The 24498-nt window shown below is 39.8% G+C and overlaps 1 protein-coding gene across 3 annotated transcripts in view; it reads left to right on the top strand.

Annotated features, from left to right (window-relative positions):
• The window catches only part of f5 (coagulation factor V), a 76185-nt gene extending 59314 nt beyond the window's left edge, over window positions 1–16871 (top strand). For 2 of the 3 annotated variants that reach the window (XM_063050764.1, XM_063050766.1), the window contains exons 17-25: window positions 1730–1912; window positions 3714–3830; window positions 5370–5441; window positions 7354–7442; window positions 11373–11528; window positions 13469–13613; window positions 14790–14938; window positions 15890–16072; window positions 16587–16871. In XM_063050764.1, the coding sequence (XP_062906834.1) occupies window positions 1730–1912; window positions 3714–3830; window positions 5370–5441; window positions 7354–7442; window positions 11373–11528; window positions 13469–13613; window positions 14790–14938; window positions 15890–16072; window positions 16587–16733 (1241 nt within the window). In that variant the 3' untranslated portion in view covers window positions 16734–16871. Of the gene's footprint in view, window positions 1–1729; window positions 1913–3713; window positions 3831–5369; window positions 5442–7353; window positions 7443–11372; window positions 11529–13468; window positions 13614–14789; window positions 14939–15889; window positions 16073–16586 lie in introns of those variants that run through there. The other variant, XR_010018327.1, reaches the window with a different exon arrangement.
• The last annotated feature ends 7627 nt before the right edge of the window (window positions 16872–24498 follow it).

Genomic DNA, 24498 nt, shown 5'->3' with positions numbered 1-24498 from the left:
AAGTGTACCACCTCACACTTCTCCGAGTTGAACTCCATCTGCCACTTCTCAGCCCACTTCTGCATCCTATCAATGTCTCTCTGCAATCTTTGACAATCCTCTACACTATCTACAAAACCACTAACCTTTGTGTCATCTGCAAACTTGCCAACCCACCTTTCTACCCCCAGATTCAGGTTGTTAATAAAAATCACGAAAAGTAGAGGTCCCAGAACAGATCCTTGTGGGACACCACTAGTCACAATCCTCCAATCTAAATGTACTCCCTCCACCACGACCCTCTGCCTTCTGCAGGCAAGCCAATTCTGATTCCACCTGGCCAAACTTCCCTGGATCCCATACCTTCTGACTTTCTGAATAAGCCTACCGTGTGGAACCTTGTCAAATGCCTTACTAAAATCCATATAGATCACATCCACTGCACTACCCTCATCTATATGTCTAGTCACCTCCTCAAAGAACTCTATCAGGGTTGAGAGAACTCTGGCCTTCACAAAGCCATGCTGACTGTCCCTGATCAGACCATGATTCTCTAAATGCCCATAGATCCTATCTCTAAGAATCTTTTCCAACAGCTTTCCCACTACAGACGTAAGGCTCACTGGTCTATAATTACCCGGACTATACCTACTACCTTTTTTTAGCAACATTCACCTCCCTCCAATCCTCCGGTACCATTCCCGTGGACAACGAGGACATAAAGATCCTAGCCAGAGGCTCAGCAATCTCTTCCCTTGCCTCGTGGAGCAGCCTGGGGAATATTCCGTCAGGCCCCAGGGACTTATCTGTCCTAATGTATTTAACAACTGCAACACCTCCTCTCCCTTAATATCAACATGCTCCAGAACATCAACCTCACTCATATTGTCCTCACCATCATCAAGTTCCCTCTCATTAGTGAATACCGAAGAGAAGTATTCATTGAGGAGCTCGCTCACTTCCACAGCCTCCAGGCACATCTTCTCACCTTTATCTCTAATCGGTCCTACCTTCACTCCTGTCATCCTTTTGCTCTTCACATAATTGAAGAACGCCTTGGGGTTTTCCTTTACCCTACTCGTCAAGGCCTTCTCATGCCCCCTTCTTGCTCTCCTCAGCCGCTTCTTAAGCTCCTTTCTTGCTACCCTATATTCCTCAATAGACCCATCTGATCCTTGCTTCCTAAACCTCATGTATGCTGCCTTCTTCCACCTGACTAGATTTTCCACCTCACTTGTCACCCATGGTTCCTTCACCCTACCATTCTTTATCTTCCTCACCAGGACAAATTTATCCCTTACATCCTGCAAGAGATCTCTAAACATCGACCACATGTCCATAGTACATTTCTCTGCAAAAACATCATCCCAATTCACACCCGCAAGCTCTAGCCTTATGGCCTCATAATTTGCCCTTCCCCAATTAAAAATTTTAATTTTTGTCCCCCAGATGCTCACCTAATGAGAGATCTGTGACCTGACCCGGTTCATTACCTCGTACTAGATCTAGTACGGCATTCCCCCTAGTTTTTCTCCTGCATAGTTGTCTAAAGTCAATTACTTCTGAAAAGCTGCCTATCTCAACTTACTACCAGCAACGCAGTTAAAGTAATGTGCCAATAAAACTGATTATTCATGTACTTAGATTGTAAACAAAAGTTCAGATAGTTTTTTGAAGAGATCTCAACTTATAGTGCACCAATAAATATTTCCAAAGGTTTATTACTTGATTTGCTGCTTTGCATTTCTAGCCATAAATGGACTTCTTGATGATTCTTTAAGCAGTCTGGTGATGTTTGAGAAAGAACTGGTTCGTTTTCATCTGATTAACATTGGGACCTCAGAAGATGCACATTCTATACAGTTAGATGGTCATACATTCATTGAAAGAAGGGAGGAGGCACATCGTCTGGGAACTTGCAGCTTGTACCCAGGTAAGGTGTTCTTCATTTTACATGTAGCATAACATCTAAAGAATATTTCCGTACTGGAGTGGAAGGAAACATCTGGCTTGTCATTCAGTAAGTGCATAGCTTACGAGTTACAACTGTACCATGCACTGTTTATTATACCCTCACCAAATCTGTTGTAGACCTGGGAATTAAGCAGTCTATCCCACAGAGAGTCTCACATCATGCTAGACTCATTAGCAAGCATGTAGCCAGCCCTGATACATAGCCTGTAGATGCCAACATTAAGAGCATCACCCAAAACAAACTGCAACATAGCTCTGCAGCTAACACCTAACATCTCAAATAAGACATGTCAGTATCATGATGTATGGTCAGTTGCTTTAATAAAATAATTAATTTGCTCTCAAATCCCCTAATGGTCACTTTATTGGAATGTAGGAAGCCCAACCCCTTGTTTTCAGTTCCTCATTCCAGCTGATGGCAATGTATACAAAATAAGACAGATTTCAACCCAAAATGAGCATTGCATGCCATCCACTCCCACAAGAGTCTAGGTCAAGGCAGAAGCCCTGTTCCTTCCTGGGGTTTTCACTCAGCCAGAGAGCCTCTTCATTCAGTTCATTTCACAGTCCACATATGCTACAAATTGTCATTTGGACATGAGATTGCCCACATAAAGTCCAAGAAAGTTTCTGATGGCATGCTGAGGAACCAGCTTTGCTATTAAGAACAGACAGGAAGGTCGGAAGGTAATGACAAAAATATCTGACCAGCAGCTCAATTAATATGGCCCAGGGTTTGGAAATTCAATCATTTATTTAGTTTGATCAAGCAAATAATTTTCAATTGCTTCTGCTTCTGTGTTTTTAGTAAACTTCTAAACTATCAGATGCCCTGTCCTGTCTTCATTTCTGTTCACACTGTACACATCAGACTTTTGGTATAAATCAATGTCTTGCAGAAGTTCTGTGATGACTCAACGATGGTTGGGTGTATCAGAGATGGGCAGGAGTTGGAGTACAGAGAACTGGTGGACAGGTTTGTGGAGTGGTGTGGGAGGAATGTGGCCAAAACCAGGGGGATGGTGACTGATATTAGGAGGAAGAGGATTGTGATGAGTCCTGTATACATTCTGGGAGAAGTTGCAGTGGTGGAGGAGTACAAATGCTTGGGTGTTCACCTCGACAATAGACTTAACTGGAAAACCAACACCAAGGCTGTTTACAAGTAGGGGATGAGGAGACTCTATTTTCTAAGGAAGCCGAGATCCTTCAATGTGTGCGGCAGGATGTTGGAGATCTTTTACCATTCTGGTGTAGCGAGTGCAGTCTTTTCTACGGGTCTTTTGTATCACCAGCATCGGTGCTGGTGATGCAAAAAAGACTAAATAAACTCAACAAAAATTCTTGGTTATGACCTGCACTCTTTTGAGTTAGTGGTGAAAAGAAAGTCACTCAACAAACAGTTATCCATTATGGACAATCTGGCACATCCTCTCCATGACCTACTGAATAGGTAGTGGAGCACTTTTTTGAAAAGACTCATTCAGCTTCGCTGTTACAAGGATTATCATAGAAAACCTTTCCTAGCAAATGCAATAAGCATATACACCAGTTCATATCTGTGTGACAGGAGAACACATGTCATAGTACAAAAGTATTGCACATTGGTAAACTATTATTGTGCATATTATTATTCTGTATCTCATTATTAGTTAAGTCTGCACACTGCTAAGTGTGCTTTTAAATGTTGTTGCTGTAGCAAAAGAATTTCCCACTTGGGATCAATAAAATACTTATTATTTTTAATTAAACACTTGTAGGTGCCTTTAAAGTAGTGGAGCTGTATTCATCAAAACCTGGCTTATGGTTGTTAAGCAGTGAAAATGGAGAACATTATAAAGGAGGCATGCATGCACCTGTGCTTGTTCTATCAGAAGGTATGAGGAAATGTTATCATAATGGAGTAAAATGCTTCACACCTTGCAAAGTACAGAATAGAATGTGAAATGGAGTTTAATCTACAGTAAAAAAACTTTAAAATTGCAGTTGAACCCATATGACTTACAATTCCCAATGTGCGACCATTTTGAAATGCAAAAGGACAGAAATCTAGATACAATTAAGTTAGTCTGTGCCATCTGAAGCCCTTCATGTTCAAAAATAATTGTTAAAATATTGAACTGCTCTTGCAGTTTAGTGGTCTGTGGTTGTATTCTTCCCTCTGAGCTCAAGTGGGTTCAACTCTACTCTTGACTTGAAAGCAAAGATCTAGGCTGTAATTCTAGCCCGCATATTAAAGCTGACATGAGAACTTAGTTACCAGCTGTCTCTGCTGGCCCATTTTCCTTCTGGTAAGATGGCAGTGCACTTGGTCTTTGTAGCCTCTCCAGGTCCGTCAAATGGTGCAAATATGTGTCTTAAAGAATATTTCTGTGATCACAAAACCCTGTTGGATATTGATAACAGAAAATGCTGCAAGCCTGGTTCCTTGCTTTTTTTGGTGAGACGGACAGTGGAGCTGCGTGGCCTTGGTTGTTCGCAGAGCAGGCCGTCATGATGTGGCAACACACATCAAAGTTGCTGCTGAACGCAGCAGGCCAGGCAGCATCTCTAGGAAGAGATACAGTCATGATGTGGCATTGTCTGCTACAGCAGCCCAGGGAGGCAGTGTGGGAGAGAACAGAGACGTGGCAGAAATGCTGGGATCCATGCTGGTTGGGGGCTGCCAGACCTCACCAGCCTTTCACGTGTCCCTGGTCTCACTTCTTTTACTGGCTTACTTAATGCATTGCCTGATTTTTTTTTCCCACATTGGGCTGTACTGAACTATTTTCTGTCCTCTGCCCAGGCCTGAGCAATATCATTTGCTCTCAGTGCCTTCACAGTTTCAGAGAGGAAATGGCTGTGGACCTCAGACTCTTAAACACAAAATAATCTGCAGATGCTGGGATCAAAGCAACACTCACAACATGCTGGAGGACCTCAGACTCTCAAGCTCAAACTCGAAAAGATGATTCATCAATGAACATACTGCACGCACGTCTGCCATCATCACTGCTCCATCTAGAAAATCATATTCTTTGTTTTCTCATATTTTATTACTGCTTCCTTGGCAGTAATTAATATCCATCATTAGCATAGCCGTGGTAGCATCTTCTATGTTGTTGTGTTGGAAGTCAACAAATATAGGAGCTGAAGTGAAGCCATGGAATTATTGAAAGGTGAGGGGGAGATATTAAAAGTTGTACAAAGAACATAGAAAAACAAAGCAATTTAAATCAAATAGATGTGGGCCTTAAAACTATAGAAGATGTGACCATAGTGTTCTAGATGACCTGTAACTTATGACTGGTGAAGTTTAATCTTTTACAGTGCTGATAGTTATAGGAGACATGCGTATAGAATAAATAAGAGGGTTCAGAAAGTGGAATGGTTCGAACTCATATTTGGTGTAATACACTCTGTTTCCTTTCCAGGCTGTGATGCCCCACTGGGTATGGCAACTGGAAGTATAACTGATGCACAGATCACTGCATCAGAATATGAAGGCAAGTGTTTTGGTTCTGTTATGTCCACCAGTGCCGTCTGTTTATCGTTCTTGAAGAAAAATGCATGACAATGCAATGCTGATGCCATTGAGACATAGTTCATGAGCTGTTCAGTGCTTTGAACATGGTGGGCTCTTCACCTCATAGACAGGCCTTTCAATTTTCACATACTATCCTCAGCCACTTTATCAGTTGATTTAAGAGAAACTTTGTAGCCATAACCATCCAGCCTGGCAGTTGATTCATCAGCTAAGTATTTCTTTGGCATGCTTGGGCCTAGAAGTAAAAAGAGTAAGAGAGTTTACCCCTGACCTAATTTGCTTAATTAAAAGTGTATACTCAATCTAGCCATTCCCAGCCTTACTCTTGGTCCCACCCCATCTTACTAGAGACTGTCCAGATTGTGCCTGGATCTGCCTGTGAATCTAATGTGCAGAATACCTGGACGCATAGGAAGTTCATGTTTTTACATATAATTATAGAATTACCATGGCAATATGCTAGTCAATAGAATCAATACTATTGTGGCAAAACTAAGTAATTAAATCTTTCATCTTCCTTTGTACAAATCAACTAGAAGATAAAATAGAATCTGCTGTTTTGGCTAAGAACATATTGGGGAATGTTCTGAATATGACTCATTAAATCAGTTGATGAAATATACTTACTGGTATTCAAACACCATTATAAATTGATAATTGTCGAATTAAATTAATATGGAAGTGATTTCAAGTGCAAGACGGTGTGGTGGAAAATTCCAGAATGAAATGTATAATTTGGTTCAGGTGGGAGGGATCTTGGCAAGCTGGACCTGACCTTGTGTTCACCACTTGAGAATGCCTGTGTGTGCAGAGGACTGCTATAACCACATAGCTTCTAATGCTTATGTGGCCTCAGTGCAGCAGACAATTCAATAATTGGAGCAAATTACCAGTATCAACTAGTCTTCAGTCAGTGAACACAAGATCTACCCCATGGATTGCCTTTTCACTGTTTGAGCAGTTAGAGGCTCTTTCTGAATTTTGTTGTAGCGAAATATCAAAAATCAATAATATTTTTCAACATTCAGCTTGTGAAAGTTAAAATGATGCTAAAGTATTCAAATACACTTCTCTTAATTAACCCTGTTCAGTGAGGTTCAGTAATTCCATTCAAATGAATAAGGGTCTGAGTGATGCAGCAACTATTACTGGTATTAAGATGTGGAGACAGTTAAAAGGTGCATCCAGCTCTACAGTATTATAGAACACCTCTGGCTTTTACCTGCAGGCAGCTATGTAATGTATAAATTGTGGGCTGTTGTTTTTAATTTTCCTCTTAGTGATCTATCAGTTTACCAACGGGTGAAGTGGGAAATCAGTTGTCTCCAGCACACTCCACAGTTCTGTTCTGGTGTGCAGTGCAGATGTCTGAAACCTTCTGCAATGTGCACTGTAGCTAATGCACTTTTCTCTTGGGTAAATGTAATTACCAGGTAGCAATCCATGCAATCCAACTCATTAGCTGAAAATCTACCGAAAGTTTGTATTACTTCAAAGAATAAATCGTCTTTTCTTCATTCTACCATTAGTCTTTTTCACCATCTATACAAGGGTATTGCTGCAGATAATTTTTGTATATATAAAGCCTTAACATATAAAAAATTCTCAGGAAAGAAAAGCTATAATAAACAATAATATCCATTTTATAAATTACGTAGCTGTCTGTGAACACACATAGAATTCTTCTTTTCTGTTTATGGATCACTGAAGTTGCAAATAAACATAATGCAGAATTTTAACCTGTGGTTGAAGGTTAATATTATCATTATTTGTCATTGAAACATACAGTGAAATACATTGATTTTCTGTATGTTTTATTTATTTTACTGCCATTTGCAGGTTTTCATTTGCATTTTGTTATCCTTTATTAGATGACTGGGAGCCAAAGCTGGCGAGATTGCACAACCAAAACAGAATCAATGCCTGGAGTGTTGAAATGCACGGTTCGGCTTGGATCCAAGTATGTCCAAATTCCTACAAATTAATGTATTGACAAGAACTTTTCTTAATCATGAACGGCGCAGTATTTATGCATATAAAACTTACAGCGCATTTAGAAATGTTTGGCGATTATATAAAAGCATGCTTAACTAAATGAGAAAAACTGATTTCAAAAGCCATGCATGAACTATTCTTTCATGTTTTCTATATACCTCTTTATCTGATTGAAACTATGCATAACTATCTATATTTTTACTTGAGCAACACACATCCAAGTTGCTGGTGAATGCAGCAGGCCAGGCAGCATCTGTAGGAAGAGGTGCAGTCGACGTTTCAGGCCGAGACCCTTCGTCAGGACTAACTGAAGGAAGAGTGAGTAAGGGATTTGAAAGTTGGAGGGGGAGGGGGAGATCCAAAATGATAGGAGAAGACAGGAGGGGGAGGGATAGAGCCAAGAGCTGGACAGGTGATAGGCAAAAGGGGATACGAGAGGATCATGGGACAGGAGGTCCGGGAAGAAAGACAAGGGGGGGGGGCCAAGAGGATGGGCAAGAGGTATATTCAGAGGGACAGAGGGAGAAAAAAGAGAGAGAGAAAGAATGTGTGCATAAAAATAAGTAACAGATGGGGTATGAGGGGGAGGTGGGGCCTAGCGGAAGTTAGAGAAGTCGATGTTCATGCCATCAGATTGGAGGCTACCCAGACGGAATATAAGGTGTTGTTTCTCCAACCTGAGTGTGGCTTCATCTTTACAGTAGAGGAGGCCGTGGATAGACATGTCAGAATGGGAATGGGATGTGGAATTAAAATGTGTGGCCACTGGGAGATCCTGCTTTATCTGGTGGACAGAGCGTAGATGTTCAGCAAAGCAGTCTCCCAGTCTGCGTCGGGTCTCACCAATATATAAAAGGCCACATCAGGAGCACCGGACGCAGTATATCACCCCAGTCGACTCACAGGTGAAGTGTTGCCTCACCTGGAAGGACTGTTTGGGGCCCTGAATGGTGGTAAGGGAGGAAGTGTAAGGGCATGAGTAGCACTTGTTCCGCTTACACGGATAAGTGCCAGGAGGGAGATCAGTGGGGAGGGATGGGGGGGACGAATGGACAAGGGAGTTGTGTAGGGAGCGATCCCTGCGGAATGCAGAGAGAGGGGGGGAGGGAAAGATGTGCTTAGTGGTGGGATCCCTTTGGAGGTGGCGGAAGTTATGGAGAATAATATGTTGGACCCAGAGGCTGGTGGGGTGGTAGGTGAGGACCAGGGGAACCCTATTCCTAGTGGGGTGGCGGGAGGATGGAGTGAGAGCAGATGTACGTGAAATGGGGGAGATGCGTTTAAGAGCAGAGTTGATAGTGGAGGAAGGGAAGCCCCGTTCTTTAAAAAAGGAAGACATCTCCCTCATCCTAGAACGAAAAGCCTCATCCTGAGAGCAGGTGCGCAGACTGGGAGACCGCTTTGCTGAACGTCTACGCTCTGTCCGCCAGAGAAAGCAGGATCTCCCAGTGGCCACACATTTTAATTCCACATCCCATTCCCATTCTGACATATCTATCCACGGCCTCCTCTACTGTAAAGATGAGGCCACACTCAGGTTGGAGGAACAACATCTTATATTCCGTCTGGGTAGCCTCCAACCTGATGGCATGAACATCGACTTCTCTAACTTCCGCTAGGCCCCACCTCCCCCTCGTACCCCATCTGTTACTTATTTTTATGCACACATTCTTTCTCTCATTCTCTTTTTTCTCCCTCTGTCCCTCTGAATATACCTCTTGCCCATCCTCTGGGTCCCCCCCCCCTTGTCTTTCTTCCCGGACCTCCCCCCAGATCCTCTCGTATCCCCTTTTGCCTATCACCTGTCCAGCTCTTGGCTCCATCCCTCCCCCTCCTGTCTTCTCCTATCATTTTGGATCTCCCCCTCCCCCTCCAACTGTCAAATCCCTTACTCACTCTTCCTTCAGTTAGTCCTGACGAAGGGTCTCGGCCTGAAACGTCAACTGCACCTCTTCCTACAGATGCTGCTTGGCCTGCTGCGTTCACCAGCAACTTTGATGTGTGTTGCTTGAATTTCCAGCATCTGCAGAATTCCTGTTGTTTATATTTTTACTTGATTCCACTGAACACATTCACCTCTGAATTCTGTTGATTGCACAGTTAAGTAGTAGATGCTGATCAATCTATAATTTCACTTTACACTTTCATCCTAAACTTTCCTTTAGTCACAGGCCACTAACCCATGTGCAATTGGAGGATGCCCTTTTAAAACTATTGCTCTTCAACTCTGTAGAAACGTACTACCTGGAGAGCAATACTAACTTGGAAACTACTTCTAAAGAACCAATCTCACAAGTTCATAAGAAGTGGGTCATTAATATAGTGCCCTGGTTTAGATTTCTACTGCTGTGCTGTGAGGTATTTCGTTTTAGCAGTGTGTCCTGCTAGTAGAATGTTTTGGTTTTGGCTAAAGATAAGAAGCCCTGTTACTTGGGAATGTTTTGTTGGCCAGTCAGGACGGTGGGATTGGGAGAAGTTTCTAGTGAGAGTGGGGTGGGAAGAGATTTGTGAAGGACAGTGGTCTGGTTTGGGGTTGTTTGGCAGGAGCTGTGGAGCAGGACAGAAGGGAAGATGCCACAGATTGCTACTGGAGAAGAGAGTCTTGGTTGCAAGAAGTGCTTTGTGCAGATGAATGGCTCCAAGGAGGAAAAGCCACTACTTCTGAGAGAGAGCCTGTTTGTTTGAGATGGACTTTGAAGGATGTTTGGATGGTGGCAGGTACTGTCATGCAGACCATGGGTTTGACACTGTGAGTGATGTCTATATCCAGCTTTCGGAAGAGATGAGCTCCAGCAGTCAAGTATACACTTTGACCGGTCTAACTACAATGAGCCCTTTTCTTCTTTTCTTCTTTCTTTAAATAACTGTTTGCTAAAGCTGAACTTGGTAAATATATTATCTTTATAATTTTATGTGGTGTACGATCTGCTATTTCTTACCAACCAATAATTGTGTATGGGCAGTATTTACACAGCATGCACTAAAATCAAGGCCTCTTTAATCGGAACATCACAACAATCCTGTTTGGTTGAACCCCAAATCATAATGACCCTAGACATATACTGTTTATGAAAGTTGCCCTTCTCACCGCTGAGTCACGTGGCTGTTAGCAGAGTGAGCTAACAAACCGGGTGTGTATATGAGCCCAGTGAGAGGGATACACTAACAGATAATCTAGTCTCCAACGTTCAGTGATTATGCATGTCCAACTCAACTTTTAATGGATGTGGGAAAATAATGTCACTGATATAGTGAAACCTTATATTTTGATTTATGAATAGATTTTATAAATTACAGAATTCATATCATTTTGAGATTTGAGATCTGAAGAACTTATATTCTCCAGACATGACCTCAACAACCTGTGCTCTGCTCTGGAACACTGATCCGTAAAACTAATTTAACCCTTTGGGACGCTTACATTTATATTTTGGTTGCAATTTTCTTTTTCTACTTTCTTTTTAATTACTAAAAATGCTTGTACTCCTGTTTGTGATTCAGACACACAATATGAATTACTTAAGTAATTAATATACCTTCTGGATGTAATTATGGTGTGTAGGAGTTTTTGTTATTCAAGTCAAGTTTATTGTCATTTAACTATATACAATGTGTAATAACATATATAACCATATAATGTATATAGAAACGAGACAACGTTTCTCCAAACCAGGGTGTAAAACACTGTAGTACACATAACGCATGATAACTTATTCATCAGCAGTTAGTAAAAGTATCTAAAAACCTTTCTTTGATCATTTCTGATCTATGCCCAGTTTCAAACAATGAAGGAAGATGTTGTTTGAAACAACTGAATGAAACAAACATTTATTGATACTTAGTTAATTTTCCTGTATTAGGTAGCTAATGCAAGTGCATTGCTGTGGTATTACAGGTTGACCTAGAAAGGCCAATGGTGCTTACTGAGATTGCCACTCAAGGAGCGAGAATATTTTTTACGGCTTATTTTATTACAGCCTTTTACATTGAATACAGTGTGGATGGAATCAATTGGAAGTATTACAATGGAAACAGCAGGAGCAACAAACAAGTGAGTGTAAATTATTAAGTATAAATAATGTAGCATAAGAGTAGGTATGTACAAAATTCTACTTTGAGTGACAGCTGTAGCTTATTTGGTCTTATTTTCACCTTACTAAAGTTTGCGGGTCCCACCCCAGAGGCTTGAGGATAAATATCTAAGTTCCTGTTTTGGTGAAATACTGAGGGTATGCTATGCTGCTGGAGTTGTCACTGTTTGGAAGGGGTCTTTAATTAAACCCCCATCATTCTCGCACAAAAATATCCCATGGACCTATACAGATACCAGGAGAGTCATAGGCTTGAAGGAGTTGGATAGTCATCCTTTTGCAACAGCCTGAGGAAAAAAAGTATTAAAAGATAAACAATAATAAAACATTGAAAGCAACCTGAATATTAAGCCTATGGTATATAAATTTCATCAATTCTGTAGCAGAAAAATTAGATACTCTTTAATTGCATCGGTAAATTAATATTTATTGAGTTTAAGAACAAGCTGACTAATAGGATTCTTATCCTGGAGTCCAAAGGAGTTAGGTTCGGGTACCATTCCATTGCATTCCAGTTTAAGTACCGATGAAATGCTGCACTTTCAGACATGTCTCGGTTTCTCTGACATACTAATAAGTCCAATGCACCTTTTAATGAACAACAGGGGAGATTTGTTTTCCTATCCACTCATTGCCTGATTATGTCATGGAGAAACTTGGTGCTTGGCTTCAGGCTGGTCCTGATCAACAAAATTGTTGGTGAGTACAGTACATGATAGGCAGATTTTGGCCACAAATCCAGATGATAGACCCCACTCTGCAACATCAGATGCTTATATTATTATTAAAACAATCTTACACAGTCTGAGTCATGGCACTGAAGAGTTGAAGGGGAAGTTTGGGCCAAGTATTGCCTGTGCTTTGAATTTCTAGAGATTTTATCCACAAGTGTTTTGGAATTTTCCTGGAATGAGATTCATGTTGGAGATGATGGAGTCAAGACTCTGGTGAGCCCGTCACTACATAGAACCTCCTCTAAGTATTTACCCAATGGTTCTTGGAGTTCCTGAAGTCCACCTGCTGCTCAACTTTAAGATTCAAAAAGTTTTAGAATTGGTGCCTGTCAGTGAAGAAACTAACTTCAGTTTATCGAATCATAGAAACTCATTGCACAGAAGGGGGGGGGGAGATGGCATTTGACCAATCATGCCTTCACCAGCCAAAAATATATTTCAGATTTATCCTATTTGTTTCCTTTTGGTGCATCGCCCTACAGATTACAACTTTTAAAAAAAATGTAGTGGGGGTTTCTGCATCCATCACCCTTTCAGGCAGAGGGTTCCAGAGCCTATATCACTCAACAATTGAAATATTGTTCTCAACTTCCCTCTGACCTTTCTACCAGGTAACTGATTCTATGTGCCCTAAGTACTGACCTATCCTTTAAAGGCCTCTCATAATTTTAAGCGCCTTAGATAAATCTCAGAGTCTCTGTTGTTCCAAAGAAAACAACCCCAAAAAAGGCAATAAATAGAAAAAACGAGATTACAGATACCGAAAATCTGAACAGGGGTGCTGGAAATATCCAACAGGTTGAACAGCATTAGTTCTGACAAAGGACCATAGACCTGAAACATTAACTCTGATTTTTCTGTATATTCTGCTGAGTGTCACAGGTGTTTTCTGATTTCACACTCGATCTGGGAAGGCTCTCCTCATAACTATAAGGCTCCACCCCAGCAACAGTCCTATAAATCTCCCCTGCATCATCTTTAGCATTGTTTCTTGCTGTCCCAAAGGATTTCATTGTCAAAGAAGTAATTAAAAGTGTACTTAATGTTGTAAGTCAAGTAAAAGTGGAATTCACAAAAGTAGCTTGCCTTGAGTTTGTTTAATTTCTAAATGTTATGTATTCTCATTCCTTGTATAAAATTATTTCTTTTCTATGATCTACCTGAAGATATTTAGTGGAAATTCTGACAATTCAGAAATAAAGTTTAACAAGTTTGACCCACCTATCATTGCAAGATACATAAAATTGTATCCAACATCCTTCAAAAGAAGACCAACTCTCCGCATGGAATTGTATGGCTGTGAAATAGACTGTGAGTATAAGTTTTGCTATTTTGTGTTTTCCCTCTTCTACCCTAGGTCAGAATTGATATATCAGGAAAGTAATGAACTAATTTAAAAAGAACCTGACATGTACATTGAAGAATATAGCAATGAAAAAAGATTTCCTTCATCTACCCGGTCCTTTATCTAAATTCCAGGAATACAGGCCTAATCTTGTATTCTCATTAAGATCAAATCTATTTGGACTGCCATTATTTCAAATTTCTACTGTTTAATTATTTATTTTCATTGTTCAAAGTGATGACCTTACAGTTATGTACACTCAAATTCATGTTCAACTTCATGCATTTACTTAGCAACTTCTCTTGATGATTTTATGTTCTTACTATGTATCATTATTGTTATCCCAAAAAATCAGATAAATGGCTTTGTATTAGTGATCAAAATGACAGATTAAGAGTTTGCAAAAGTCTTTTTGATACATTCACATTAGAAATCCACAATGATTTTCTCTAAACAAGCCAATAATTCCTAAGTGTTCAGTCATTCAAATTTTAATTATTGAGTCCATTAACTTTTCCCTGTCATATTAATACATTTTCTTTTTTTTTCTCATCTTTCTTAAATAATTGATTTACATTGACAATCTAAAGGGGGAATTCCTGAGTTGTAAAATTTCAAAAGGTTTCTTAGAATTTTTTTCCTACAAACTGTGAAAATCAAGTCCAGGTCATTAGGTTCCTGTGGGTTGGGTGATAGTCGTATATTTCCCATCACTCTGGCAAATCAGCCATATATAATTTTCCTCTGTGTTTTTGTTGATTAACTAACTTCATATCTGCACAACCATTCTCCTTTAATCAATTTTGCTAATGTCTATTGTAAGGTATTTAAAAAGTTTAAAAAGCTCCTATTTATATAAACATACTTTTTTAAAACTCAGTTTTGAATAGATAAGTTAGTCAAACATAATGTGTCTTCAACAAATCCTAGTTTATGAAATTATGGAAGAGGAGAATACAATTACATAATTAATCTTAGATTCTTAAAGTCATAGAAACTACTTTCACTAATCAGTCATCACATTTTTCATTTAGATAATAAGTATGTTGGTATCCAATGTATTTTTCATTAGAATTTAGTGGAATGTTAGATTCAAAATATATAGATTTATTTATTATTTATACATGCACATTGCTTTTCAGATTGCTCACAACCATTGGGAATGAAGAAGGAGATTATTTCAGATGATCAGATAACTGCTTCATCTTTCCAGTCTTCATGGTGGGGTTCTTGGCCACCACAACTGGCACGTCTGGACCTAAGTGGCAGAATTAACGCATGGAAATCTGATGTATGCAGGAAATGAATCTGTTCTCTTGCTGCCAAATATTCTGTATAGTTGTTCAAATTGTTCTATTTATTTGTTAAGTTAACATATGTAGGTATTATTTCCCTTCAGATGTGTTTATTAATTCAAATTGTTAAAGCTAATACTAAAATGCTTTGTGAAGATAAACACGTTTGGTATTTCAATGCTGGAGTAGGTTGTTTGTCTTATTGCTTTTAATGAATTAGAGATTGTTATTTTATAATTTGGGTCTACTAAGCTTCACAGTAACTGTCCCTTTGGGTCCTAGTTCTGAATGAAACCTAAAATAAATTGAATGAAACAATTTATTTACATCAGAAAATTATAAGATGGGTGAGAAGAAGAAGAAATCAGGGGCCTACAGACCAATTAGCCTAACGCACTGTCTGGAAAGTACTTGTGTCTATAATTAGGTTAGAGTGAACACTCTGAAATGATCCATCTTATCAGAGAGACTCTCTGAATTTGTAGAGACTAGATCAGATGGATACATAATTGGCTTGATGGTAGGAAGAAGTGGAGGGTGATGCTAGAAGGTAGTTTCTTGGACTAGGAGGCCTGTGATTAGTGGTGTGCCACAGGTTCCATATTGGGATCATTGTTGTTCATCATTTGTATAAAAGATTTGGAAGAGAAGTGGTTAGTAAACTTTCAGACGACATAGTGGTGTCATATACAGTGAAGGAGCTAATCAAAAGTTGCAGGGGATCTTCCTCAGCCTGCTTCCATGCTATATTGCTCTATTGTTCTGTATCCTATATCTGTTCTGCAGAGGATATTGGCCAGGATGAAATTTAATAATTGAAAAGTCCTGTTGCACCCAAAGTCAGAACAAAGTGAAGTGTAAAAGTTGTACATGGCAGGATTAAATGACAAGGAGTTATTAATAGTCAAATGACACTATGAATTTCAATATCTTATTATTTGATCCAGGAACTGAATGAAAATCAATGGCTTCAGGTTAACCTTAGAAAGAAAATGAAGATAACTGGTATTATTACACAAGGGGCAAAGTCTTTCACCACCACGATGTTTGTACAAAGTTATGCAGTCCATTTCAGCTTTGATGGAAAAATATGGATACCATATACAGATCAGTCAAGTAGAAATGAAAAAGTAAGTTTGTAGTTCATTAGCATCAATGAAACACAATGTTTAGTGTGACATTAGTAGCATTTTTCCATGTGTGCAAAATATTTTATATTTAAGGTTAAATTGCATGCAGCATGTAAGTAGATCAATGGTTGCTACTAACTAGGTCAGATTCCGCTGTAAAACTATTTATAATCAAACAGCTTACTTAGACTCTCAGAGGAAGAATGAATTCATGAAGAGGTGCAAGAATACTGCTCATGTGGGCAGTAAAGATGAATATGATTATGAATTAGCATATTTAAGAGGTTAAAGATTAATCAAAAACAGCGAAACTAAATGAATTAAATTATGTATGTTATATTAGTAAAACTATTAGTAGTAGTTATTTAGTACTATTAGTAATACTAAAACTTGTTTTTTCTGCAAGTTTTGAATTTCAAAATTTATGGAAGAAAAGTATCTTCTCTACTGAAAGTGTAAGTCTAAAGATTTCCCAGTTAAAGTAGTTTTAATAGATATCATTTTCATTTCACAGATATTTGTTGGAAATACTGATGGTTATGGACACAGGAAAAACTACATTAGTCCTCCCATTTTGGCCACATATATACGTATAATTCCAAAAAGTTGGTACAACAGCATCGCACTTCGGGTAGAGTTCATCGGATGTGCCATTAAATGAATATTGTTGCAAGAGTATTCGTGGAAGAACTATTTGTACAAAAAGATTTTTCTAATTGAAACCAGCAGTACATTTTTGGGGAATTCAACATTCACTGTGGATAAATAAATTTTGATGTGAAAAATTCGAGTAAATTTTCATTTGTTTATAATATATCCGATGCTGATTGTAAATAATGCAAGAAAGAACAGATATGATTAGCTTGGGAGGAGAAAAATAAAATGAGAGGGAGGATCTGGGGAATGATTGGTAATATCATATGAGAGGGAGTATAGTGTATTTGATTCCAATATAATATAAATTTTGAAGCAGTTGTTGGTCCCTTCCATCTATGTTTAGTTTAGCGAGAATTTGAAATAATTTTTTATGTTGCACTTTGTCAAATGCTTTAGTGAAATCAATAAAACATAAAAAGACATCATTTTGATATTCAATTGCCCTTTCTGAAAGCATTCGTAGTATGAAAATTGCGTTCCTAGTTCCTCTATCCTCAATAAACCCATATTGCAGTTTAGGAGTTTCTGGTCTTAACTTATTTTTAATTCGACTCAGAACAATTCTCAACAAAATTTACATTAGAATCTGCTTCAAAATTTATATTGGAATCAAACAGCGGTGGTAAAAAATTGATGATAATATAAGCAGTTGGACTAAAATTTAAAGAGGAGTTAGACAGGGATGCATTGCCTCACCAGAATTATTTACTATCTATAGCGAAATATATAGATATATATATTTATATATATATAGATATATAGATATGGCCCTTGTGGCTAAAGGGATCGGGGGTATGGAGGGAAGGCTGGTACAGGGTTCTGAGTTGGATGATCAGCCATGATCATACTGAATGGCGGTGCAGGCTCGAAGGGCTGAATGGCCTATTCCTGCACCTATTTTCTATGTTTCTATGAAATGGTTCTCAGAGAAATTGAAGACCTAGATGGGATAAAAATTAGAAGTGTTAACATCAACAATATAAGATATGCAGATGATTTACCACCCTAATAGCAAGTGCTGCAGAAGACCTACAAATCCTCCTGGACAAAGTAGTACAAACAAGTGCAGATTTTGGTCTAACCGTCAATTGTAAAAAGAAAACACCGAAATGTATGGTAATATCAAAACAGCAGGATACTCTCAACTGCCAATTGTATATCGGTAACCAAGAGATTGAACAAAAGACCAGCTTTAATTACCTTCGTAGTTTTATATCACAAGATGCTGAAAGTAAAGTAGAAATAAAAAGAATTGCCATTGCCAAAACCAACTTCCAAAAAATGAAACCCATTTTCACCAACAGACACATTTCTATGACAACAAGGCTTAGGCTACTAAAATGTTACATCCGGTCAATCTTGCTGTATGCTTCTGAAACATGGACTATAACACCAGAACTCCAAAGAAACTTAGAAGCAACAGAAATGTGGTTTCTTAGAAGAATGCTGAAAATATCATGTAGAGATAGGGTAACTAATGAGACAGTACTCCAACGTGCCCATACAAAAAGATCTTTAATGCAACATTAAATGAGAGGAAACTTAAATTCCTGGGCCATGTTATCAGAAAGGGAGAAATAGAATGCCTTACATTACAAGGCAGTATGCTTGGGAAATGCGGTAGAGGAAGGTAAAGAAGAAAATATACGTACGCTGTGAAAGAACTAACAGATCTAAGTGTGCAAGGTATCATTGACGCTGCGACGGATCATTCGATGTGGACAGCCATGATCGCCCAAGCATGTAACGCGCAAGGCACATGAAAAACATAGAAACATAGAAACATAGAAAATAGGTGCAGGAGTAGGCCATTCGGCCCTTCGAGCCTGCACCGCCATTTATTATGATCATGGCTGATCATCCAACTCAGAACCCAGCCTTCCCTCCATACCCCGTGACCCCTGTAGCCACAAGGGCCATATCTAACTTCCTTTTAAACATAGCTAATGAACTGGCCTCAACAGTTTGCTGTGGCAGAGAATTCCACAGATTCACCACTCTCTGTGTGAAGAAGTTTTTCCTAACCTCGGTCCTAAAAGGCTTCCCCTCTATCCTCAAACTGTGACCCCTCGTTCTAGACCTCCCCAACATCGGGAACAATCTTCCCGCATCTAGCCTGTCCAATCCCTTTAGGATCTTATACGTTTCAATCAGATCCCCCCTCAATCTTCTAAATTCCAACGAGTACAAGCCCAGTTCATCCAGTCTTTCTTCATATGAAAGACCTGCCATCCCAGGAATCAATCTGGTGAACCTTCTTTGTACTCCCTCTATGGCAAGGATGTCTTTCCTCAGATTAGGGGACCAAAACTGCACACAATACTCCAGGTGTGGTCTCACCAAGGCCTTGTACAACTGCAGTAGTACCTCCCTGCTCCTGTACTCGAATCCTCTCGCTATAAATGCCAGCATACCGTTCGCCTTTTTCACCGCCTGCTGTACCTGCATGCCCACTTTCAATGACTGGTGTATAATGACACCCAGGTCTCGTTGCACCTCCCCTTTTCCTAATCGGCCACCATTCAGATAATAATCTGTTTTCCTATTTTTGCCACCAAAGTGGATAACTTCACATTTATCCACATTAAATTGCATCTGCCATGAGTTTGCCCACTCACCCAACCTATCCAAGTCACCCTGCATCCTCTTAGCATCCTCCTCACTGCTAACACTGCCACCCAGCTTCGTGTCATCCGCAAACTTGGAGATGCTGCATTTAATTCCCTCATCCAAGTCATTAATATATATTGTAAACAACTGGGGTCCCAGCACTGAGCCTTGCGGTACCCCACTAGTCACCACCTGCCATTCTGAAAAGGTCCCGTTTATTCCCACTCTTTGCTTCCTGTCTGCTAACCAATTCTCCACCCACACCAATACCTTACCCCCAATACCATGTGCTTTAAGTTTGCACACTAATCTCCTGTGTGGGACCTTGTCAAAAGCCTTTTGAAAATCCAAATATACCACATCCACTGGTTCTCCCCTATCCACTCTACTAGTTACATCCTCAAAAAATTCTATGAGATTCGTCAGACATGATTTTCCTTTCACAAATCCATGCTGACTTTGTCCGATCATTTCACCGCTTTCCAAATGTGCTGTTATCACATCCTTGATAACTGACTCCAGCAGTTTCCCCACCACCGACGTTAGGCTAACCGGCCTATAATTGATTATTTTTGTATAAAGGTAAATTATATTCCTGGAATTATAAATACATATGTTGTGAATAAAATAGGCTTTAAAGGTAAATATTTGGTGAATTATTATTAGGAATATAAAGAAGGCATTACTATCCATATATGATCAAAGGAGAATATGACTGTTGCACTACAATATTGTCATTTTGTGAATGTGGATATGAACTAAATATGCATAAGAGAGCCTCCAACCTGATGGCATTGAAATTGAATTCTCTAACTTACAGCATTAAATGGAAGTGGAATTAGAATGGTTGGCCACAAGGAGATCCTGGCTATTATGGCAGATTGAGTGAACTTTCTCTATGAAGTGATCTCCCAGTCTGAGTTGGGTCTCACCAATGTAGAGGAAGCCACATCGGGAGCACTGGATGCAAAGAAATGACAAAGATGGATTCACATGGATTTACTGCCTCACCTAAATACTGCTGAAGGCCCTTAATGGGTGGTAGGGGCAGGTATAATATTTAGAATGATTACAGTGACAAGTGTCTGGTGGGAGATCAGTGGGGAGGGATTAGAGGACGAGGGACTCATGGAGAGAGCGATACCTGCAGAAAGCAGAGAAAGGAGGGGAAGAGAAGATGTGACTGGTGGTGAGATCTCATTGGAGATAACAGAAATTGTAGAGTATGTTGTATTAGATTTAGAGGTTGTGGAAAAGAACCTTTGCTATGGGGGGATGGGATGAGGGCAGATGTGTGGGAAATGGAGGAGATGTGAGTGAGGGCTGCATTAATAGCAGTGAAAGGGAACCTCTAATTTCTGATAAAGCAGGACATCCTGGAATAGAAAGTGTCACCCTCAGAACAGATGCAGTAGAGATGGAGGAACTGAAAAAAGGGAATAGTATCCTCGCAAGCAACATCATGGGAAGCTTAGTAGCTGAGGAAATCAGTGGATTTGTAAGAGGTGTTGGTGGAAAACCTGTCTCTGGAGATGGATTCAGATCAAGAAAGGGGCGGTGTCAGAGGTGGATCAAAGGAACTTGAGGGCAGGTGGCGAAGTTGATAAAATTGACAAGCTTTACATGGGTGCAGGAAGCAGCACCAATCAGGTCATCAAGTGCCACAAAAGAGTTGGGGAGCATTACCTGTGTAGGTTTTGAACATGGACTGTTCCACCTAGCCAACAAAAAGGCAGGCACAGCTTGGACCCATAAGCTGGTGAGCCAGATGACATCAATGTGCAAATTATTAGAATATATTCTACGTGATCAGCTATGTATGCGTTAGATAAACAGGGCCTAATTAAGAATAGTCAATGTGGCTTTGTGTGTGGTAGATCATGTCTAACCAATCTTAGAGGCCTGTGCTGAGTGGTGTGCCTCAGGGATCAGTGCTGGGTCCATTGTTGTTTGTCATCTGTATTAACAATCCAAATGATAATGTGGTAAACTGGATCAACAAATTTGTGGATGATACCAAGATTGGGGGTGTAGCAGACAGTGAGGAAGGTCCCAAAACCCACTGGCACGATACAGTAGTTTCGTGCCATTGAAGTCAATTCTATGGTCATTGTAAATGCAATGTTCTGCTATTGCCCGGTAAAGGAAGTAAGGATGTCATTGACATAAAACTGGGGGAAATGAAATTTAACAATGATGAAGGTCTCGCTCAAAGTAAGAACTGGAATTCGATTGTAAACAAGGTGGGGGAGCAAAAACCTGATTGGATGAAGACTCATCAATCAGGAGGGATGGACTTGGTGGGGGGTATAAATGCCTCCAGATTATACATGAGCAAGTATCATCCTTAATGAAGATAGCAGAGTTGGTCATCGAAACATTGGTTATAATCGATAACTGTACCCGGCTGAAAGCCTGAGAAGAGTTTATTTGTCAGAGTAGGATTTTACTTCCTGGTGTTGAGGAGAATGAGGAAAGATTTGATATACAAAGTTGAGGGGTTTAGATAGGATAAATGCAAATAGATTTTTTTCCACTGAGGTTGGGTGAGACCCGAACTAGAGGTCATGGGTTATGAGTGAAACATAAAATATGTAAGGGGAACGTGAGGAGGAACTTCTTCACCTAGATGGTGATTCAAGTGTGGAAGGAGCTGCCAGTGGAAATGGTGCATACAGGCTGGATTGCAACATTTAAGAGAAGTTTTTTATAAGTACATGGATGGGAGGTGCATGGAGTGCTTTGGCCCAGGTGTGGGTCAATGGGGCTATGTAAAAATAACAGTTTACATGAACCAAAGGGTCTGTTTCTGTGCTGTAGTGCTCTATGAATGTCCATGTCTACCTTTCTTCTGGAGAAAGTGGAAGAAGCTGAAACGGAAGTTGGAAGTTTACTCGTAGTTCTGGCAAAGGAGGATGATATTGGAGGGGACATTGACTGGGTCTGTTATCAAGAAAGAAACAGAGCATTTAAGCCTTCCTGCTGGGGCATAGAAGTGAGCAGGGATTGGATGTCTGTGGTGAAAATGAGGTGTTCGGGGCCGGCCAGGTAACTGAATGTTGTTGAAATGGTTGAGAGTATGTTAACTGTCACAAATGTAAGTGGGAAGAAACAGATCTAAACGTTAATTCTCCTTCCCTTTCCAGATACTGTATGACTAGTGAGTATTTATAGTATTTTCTGCTTTTATTTCAGATTTCCAGCACCTGATTATAGCGGAGCTAAGCCTTTACTGTTTTCTCCTTTACCTATTCAATTCTGGTATATTGTTGCAGCACTGGAGGCCTTTCAGTCTATCATGTCCTTCACGGTTCTCTATCAGAGGAACTCACTAGTTCCATTTACTGGCTCCTTCTCTGTAGCCTTTTCTCTCCATATATATCCCTCTCAAAGTTACAATACAATCCACCTCCAAGGGCATATCTACGGAAAATAACACCTATGGCAGGCACTGAAATTGCACCCCTGTCCAAACATCTGACACCCATCTTTGAGATAACTTTACTATAATATCAGCTCAAAAATACAAGTCAAGCTCGTTAATAGTTTAATTAACAAATTATGGCACTACATGAAAATTATAACTGCACCTTCCTTGCTTTCATTGGTCTATGTGATCAAAGTCAGTTTTTTCAGTTTCTTCTCTTTCTGCACTCAGCAGAGCAAGATCACAGAGTCTGCCTTGACCCATGGAGGCTCTCAAATACGAAAGTATTAGTTTTAACTTGCTGAATGATCTCTCACAGCTGCCGATGGAAACTGTGATGGTTAGCATTGTCCGAATAGCAATGCAAAGATTGGAGAAGACGCTCTCATTTCCATCATCATCAGGTGCCATGCCCAGTTTGAGCTTTGACTGCCATGGCCCACACACTCCTGTTTCGGGTCAAGTGGATCAATTCATTGGTATTCATTTCCAGTTCTCTGGCTGCTGTCTTCATCATCATTTGTCTTTGTCTTCCTCTTGCTTTCTTCCCTTCAATTTTTCCTATAATTACCGTGCATTCTAACTCCTCTTTCCTAGTCACATATCCAGTGAAGTTACGTCGCCTTTTCATCTCATACATTATTTCTCTTTTTGTGTTTGCTCTGTTCATGACATCCTCATTAGATATTCATTTCGTCCATGATATTCTTTGCATCCTCCTCAAAAACGACATCTCTGCTGCTTCAATTCATTTCCTCATGTTACTGGATATTGTCCAACATTCTGAGCCATATAACATAACTGTTTCAAATGTTTTTATTGTGAAGCAACATCAGCTTAACCACAACCGACAATGTCCTAAAGTACAATGCTTCTTTTTCCTTTTCTTTCTTATAACAACATAATGAAAATCAAATGAATGTATGTATAGTAAACAAGCAAAAAGCAAAGGAAACCCTACCACCCCATCTCCTTTCCCCTCACCCCCCCCCCCCCCCACCGTATGTGCTGTTTAGGTCCTACCGTCCCCCACACTTAATTCAGCTGTCGGTCTTTTCTAAATACAACAGTAATGGTTGCCAGATTTTTTCAAGTTCCTTGAGTCTGTCCTTGATAACGTATCTTATCCTCTCTGGATGCAGAGTATCCATTAATGCAGCCAGCCATTGTCTGAGTGATGGAGTTTCCTCCTTTTTCCAGGACATCAGTATGAGTTTCTTTCCATTAAGTATGCTATAGGTCAGGAGTAGTTGCTGGGTAGCCTGGAATTTATTTGACCTCGCAGAAGTTCCAAAAATTATTAAAATGGGGTCTGGTATTATCTGAACCTTTAGTACCTTCGATAGGACCTCAAATATTTGCTTCCAGTACTCTTGTATCCTGGGACATAAAGCATAACTATGTAACAAATTTGCCTCCGAGGACTTGCATTTCTCACACATTGGGGACACCTCTGGGAATATTTTATGAATCCTTTCTTTTGAGTAATGTAGTCTACGTAGGATTTTAAATTGTATTAAACAATGCCTGGGATTGATGGAACAGGAGGTAACATACTCCAAAGCCTCATTCCATATAACCTCCTTTATCTCTGTACCCAACTCCTTTTCCCACTCTTTTTTAATATTATCCATTGTTGTATGACACTTGTTTTGTATGGCATCATACAGATAGGCGATGGTGTGTTCTGTCCCTAAACATGATCCTAAATGAGTATCTAATTTATCAGGTT

The sequence above is a fragment of the Mobula hypostoma genome, chromosome 6, assembly GCF_963921235.1.
Source record: "Mobula hypostoma chromosome 6, sMobHyp1.1, whole genome shotgun sequence".
NCBI classification, from domain to species: Eukaryota; Metazoa; Chordata; class Chondrichthyes; order Myliobatiformes; family Myliobatidae; genus Mobula; species Mobula hypostoma.
Note: the sequence above shows the minus strand (reverse complement) of the source record. Positions and strands in the feature narration are given on the sequence as shown.